At 48.3% G+C, this 5,139-nt stretch overlaps 1 protein-coding gene across 1 annotated transcript; it reads left to right on the top strand.

The window, feature by feature from the left end:
- The first annotated feature begins 1,826 nt into the window (after positions 1–1,826).
- On the top strand, positions 1,827–4,672 carry LOC121601033 (uncharacterized protein K02A2.6-like). Its single transcript, XM_041929820.1, has 2 exons — positions 1,827–4,595; positions 4,646–4,672. Exons 1-2 carry the CDS (start codon positions 1,827–1,829, stop codon positions 4,670–4,672), a joined length of 2,796 nt encoding a protein of 931 aa, XP_041785754.1.
- The last annotated feature ends 467 nt before the right edge of the window (positions 4,673–5,139 follow it).

Raw genomic sequence — 5,139 nt, forward strand, 5'->3', positions numbered from 1 at the left:
AGGAATTGGAATAGCGACAATAAGGGATATGGAAAATGGTAAGGAGTATCAGCGCAGCGTTAAGCATTTAAAGAAATTTGTGGACAGAGGTGATGACCAGGAGAGTGAGATAGGTATTGAGGAGGAGAATACATCTCTGGAAGTTCCCGAAGGAATGGAACAGGTAGTAGAACGGAATTTATACCGAGAACTATAAGTAGAGCGACCCGTGGGAAGATCGATTCGGACGGCCGAAACGGGTGTTAGGATTAGAGAAGCTAGGGAAATTAAGCGTCCATAGAGGTATCGAGACGGAAGTATGTGAAGGGTGTAGGTTAAGTTTATATCATAATATATTTGGGATGTGAAAACCGTTACATATCTTTTAGTAAAGAGAGGATGTGGGATCCTAGAGTAAGAAAGAGAAAGAAGGTATGATGTATGATGGTTGATCAGTGGGAGTTGAGTAGCGAATAAAGAAGGTTGTGTTCTGGTAACGAACGAGGTGGTGTGTGTGTGTGTACTCTGTACTGGTAGGATATCACAATACATTAAAAAGCTATGAAGTTCTACCAAGTTCGGCACACGTTCTTAACAAGCCTTAAAGTTCTATCATGAAACCTACACATAGTGCTAATCAACCGCAAAATTCCAAACGCCAGCAGCAGCAGCAGTAGTAGCTGAGGAGGCTGTGTCAGCGGTAGACCGGTGGCTGCGCGAGCATCACTTGGAGCTCGCACATGCGAAAACGGAGATGACGGTGATCTCTAGCCTGCAGCAGCCTCCAGAAGACATCACCATCACCTTAGGAGGTATAGTGGTGCCGTTCTCGCGTACCCTTAATTTTCTCGGGGTACGCTTACAGTACAACCTGTCGTGGGTTCCTCATGTGAAGGCGGTTACTCGGAAGGCAATGCAGATTGTACAGGCGGTCACACGATTGATGCCGAACCACCGAGGACCAAAGACGTCACGATGCCGCTTGCTCGCAGCGGTCGCCGACTCGACAATGCGCTACGCTGCACCTGTCTGGCAAGGAGTGTTGGATAACCGCGAGTGCCGCAGTCTGCTAAAGCGCGTGCAGCGAAAGGCAGCAATCCGCGTGGCTCGATCGTTCCGGACGGTAAGGTATGAGACCGCAGTGTTATGGGCCAACCTGATGGTCCCGTAGATCGCCACCGAGGACACTCATCGGGCGTAGATCGAAGTGTGTGTGCGATCTATCGGGAGGTCAGCGAACGCGCGCTCGGCACGATCCGTGAGTGCCGATCGGGAGAGGAGAAAGATATGGCGCGCGCTTGAGAAAGGTCGTGGTAACAAAGTGGTAGCAAAATCGTTTACGAGTTATTAATAATAAACAAGGACTTTCCTATCCCATCGTTTTGAAGAAAGTAACGCGTTAACGTTTCTTAGCGTTCTTCGAAAGAAAACGAAAATATAACAGTGGCGACGAGTTGAAAAAAAAAAGACTTTTTCAGTGCAGTGCAGTTTAGTAAGAAAGGCATTGTTAAAGTGTTCGCGTGTGAAGTGCATCTTTATCCGGAAAAGAGAGACAATTCCATCGAAGCGGCATTAAAATGTTTAATCCCGAAGGCGATGCCGAGATGGATGAGCAGCGACGTTTGTCTCTGAACGGTGCAAGGGCTCTGAACCCGGGCTTTGTTCAGCCAACGCAAAGTGCACCGATGCAACCAGCACAACCGCCATCGCAAAATCCCGTTGCTTCATCGGCACAAGCAGGACTGGTCATAAACGGTTCTGAAACGGGAATGTTTTTGCAAATGCTGAATCTTATGCAGCAGCAAATGCAGCAGCAGCAGCAACAGCTATCTCAGCAGCAACAAATGATGGCACACATGATGCAGCAAACACCACACACGACAGCGCAGCCCCAACAACAAGCCCAGCAGGCTCAACAGTACGCACAGCAGCCCGCAGCACCAAGGAATCCAGAGTTGATTATGGATGCTTTGGCAGGAAGCATCAACGAGTTTCGGTTCGAGGCAGAATTCGGCGTGACGTTCCCTGCATGGTATGCACGTTACGAGGATTTGTTCGTGCAAGACGCCTCCCGATTAGAGGATTCAGCGAAAGTGCGGCTGCTCATTCGCAAATTGGGCACAGCGGAACACGCGCGGTACTGCAACTTCATCCTTCCCCGTGTTCCCCGCGACCTCACGTTCGACGATACAGTTAGCAAACTGAAGGCCCTATTTGGAAGTGCGGAGTCCCTACTTAGCAAGCGATACAAGTGTTTGCAAATTGTAAAAGCGAATAACGAAGACCTGATGACATTCGCATGTCGGGTTAATCGCGCTTGTGTTGATTTCCAATTCAGCGCTATGACCGAGGAGCAGTTCAAATGCTTAATGCTTGTTTGTGGGTTGAGAGAGGACGGCGATGCTGAAATCCGCACACGGCTTCTTGCTCGCATCGAGGACAAGGTAGACCTCACGTTGGAGCAGCTTTCTGCCGAAGCTCAGCGCATCACAAGCTTGAAGGTGGACAGCGCGATGATAGCCACCGAGGGAAACGAGCGAGTTTTCGCTATGCGCGGTGACTACAAGCAGCGGTACGCGCAGCAGACACAACGCAGCTTCAGCAACCAGCAGCATCCTCAGCAAGCAGACCGAAGCGCACCAGCAGCGAAACCACCGGGTCCATGCTGGTTATGCGGCGATCATCATTGGATACGAGATTGTTCGTACCGGTCGCATAAGTGCGAGGATTGTGGCAAGTATGGGCACCGCGAAGGGCATTGTAACACTGCAGGGCGGAAGAAAAGAAAAAATAATTTCTACAAGCGCTCTTCAGTAGCGACAAGGGTAGTTTCCGTTAATATTTTTAGCGTACAACAAAACCGGAAATATGTGACCATCCACATTGGGCAGAAATCGGCCAGGTTACAGCTCGACACTGGCTCGGACATTACGATCATAGGACGAAAGACCTGGAAACAGCTCGGCATGCCAACTCTATCTCCAGCGCAAGTGCACGCGAAAACGGCAACTGGTGCACACATTCAGCTGGATGGCGAATTTGAAGCAAATATTACGATTAACGGAAGGACTGAAACGGCTATAATAAGAGTTATTCCGTCAGATTTGCAGCTATTAGGAGCCGATCTAATCGATATTTTTTCGCTTGCAGCCATGCCGATGAACCAGTTTTGCAACAGAATAGAGAGTGATTCTGCAAAATGGGAGAAGCGATTTCCAGCTGTTTTCCACGGTACAGGTTTATGCACAAAGGCCAACATAAAGCTGCAATTGAAGGAAAATGTCCGTCCTATTTTCTGTCCGAAGCGTCCCGTAGCTTACGCCATGCAGGCAACAGTCGCGAAGGAGCTAGATAGGCTACAAGCACTCAAAGTCATTACGCCAGTTGACTATTCCGAGTGGGCCGCGCCGATTGTCGTCGTTAGAAAGGGGAACGGTAGTATTCGCATTTGTGGGGACTACTCCACCGGACTGAATTCGGCTCTTCGGTCATATGAATACCCATTACCGCTCCCAGACGATATTTTCGCTAAGCTAGCCCAATGCAGATTCTTTAGCAAAATCGACCTTTCAGACGCCTTTTTACAGGTCGAAATTGATGCCAGATATCGACCCTTGCTAACCATAAATACACATCGCGGCTTATATTATTACAATCGCCTGCCGCCCGGCATCAAAATAGCTCCTGCAGCATTCCAGCAGCTAATAGACACCATGCTTGCAGGACTAAAAGGAACATCCGGATATATGGATGACGTAATCGTTGGTGGCAAAACGGAACGCGAGCACGATGAAAATCTGCTGAATCTATTCCGCCGTATACAGGAATTCGGATTCACTATCCGTGCAGACAAATGTGCGTTCAAAATGCAACAGATAGAGTATCTGGGTTTCATCGTCGATAGTCGTGGCCTTAGACCAAACCCAGCAAAAATCGACATAATTCAGAAGCTGCCAACACCAACAAATATTAGCGAGGTACGTTCATTCCTAGGCGCGATCAACTACTATGGAAAGTTCGTTTCGAAAATGCGCGACCTACAATACCCGCTAGATATGCTATTGAAAGACGAGAGCAAATTTTTATGGACTCGGGAATGTGATCGAGCCTTCAGCAAATTCAAGGAAATACTCTCGTCCGATTTACTGCTGACACATTATGACCCGAACGCCGAAATTGTGGTATCTGCAGATGCATCAGCAGTGGTACTTGGTGCAACAATTAGCCATAAATACGCCGATGGCTCGATAAAGGTTGTACAACACGCATCAAGGGCGCTAACGCAAGCCGAAACAAGGTACAGCCAAATAGACCGTGAAGGTCTTGCCATTATTTTTGCGGTCACTAAGTTCCACAAGATGCTGTATGGTCGTCATTTTTGCCTGCAGACAGACCACCGTCCACTAGTAAGAATTTTCGGCAGTAAAAAAGGTATTCCGGTTTACACGGCAAACAGACTGCAACGATTCGCACTGACCTTGCAGCTGTATGACTTCAGCATCGAGTATGTTCCCACTACTAAGTTCGGTAACGCCGACATACTATCAAGACTGATAAGGGAACATGCCAAACCAGAACCGGAGTACATCATAGCCAGCGCCGAACTCGAGGAGGATGTAAGTTTTGTAGCAACAAATTCTATTAATGCATTTCCTCTTAATTTTAGAGACGTTGCGAGAGCTACAAATACTGACGCAGTCTTGAAGAAGGTTCACCAGTATGTCATGGAAGGTTGGCCTCGAAACCTGAGCTACGGTGCAGACCTGGCACGCTTTTTCAATCGAAGCGAAGCCCTTTCTTAGGTTCGAGAATGCATTTTGCTCGGGGAGAGGGTAGTGATTCCTACCAGATTACGCGAGAAATGTCTGAAGCAGCTACACGAAGGTCACCCCGCGATGCAAAGGATGAAGGCACTTGCCCGGAGTTATGTGTACTGGCCAAGCTTGGATGAGGACATTTCCGAGTGCGTTAAGACTTGCCATGCATGTGCGGTAGCCGCAAAATCGCCTCCTCATGCGAAACCATTATCCTGGCCAGCCACTAAACAGCCCTGGGAAAGAATTCACATCGATTATGCAGGGCCCATTAACGGCGAATTTTATTTGGTGATAGTCGACGCAAATACTAAATGGCCAGAGGTTATAAAGGCAAATTCAACAT

The sequence above is a fragment of the Anopheles merus genome, unplaced genomic scaffold, assembly GCF_017562075.2.
Source record: "Anopheles merus strain MAF unplaced genomic scaffold, AmerM5.1 LNR4000020, whole genome shotgun sequence".
NCBI classification, from domain to species: Eukaryota; Metazoa; Arthropoda; class Insecta; order Diptera; family Culicidae; genus Anopheles; species Anopheles merus.

Bases quoted from the DNA above. Each gene is read 5' to 3' on its own strand.
- LOC121601033 (XM_041929820.1), top strand. From the start codon at position 1,827: ATGGCACACATGATGCAGCAAACACCACACACGACAGCGCAGCCCCAA. The intron at 4,596-4,645 runs GTAAGTTTTGTA...TCTTAATTTTAG, and splicing joins GCGCCGAACTCGAGGAGGAT to AGACGTTGCGAGAGCTACAA.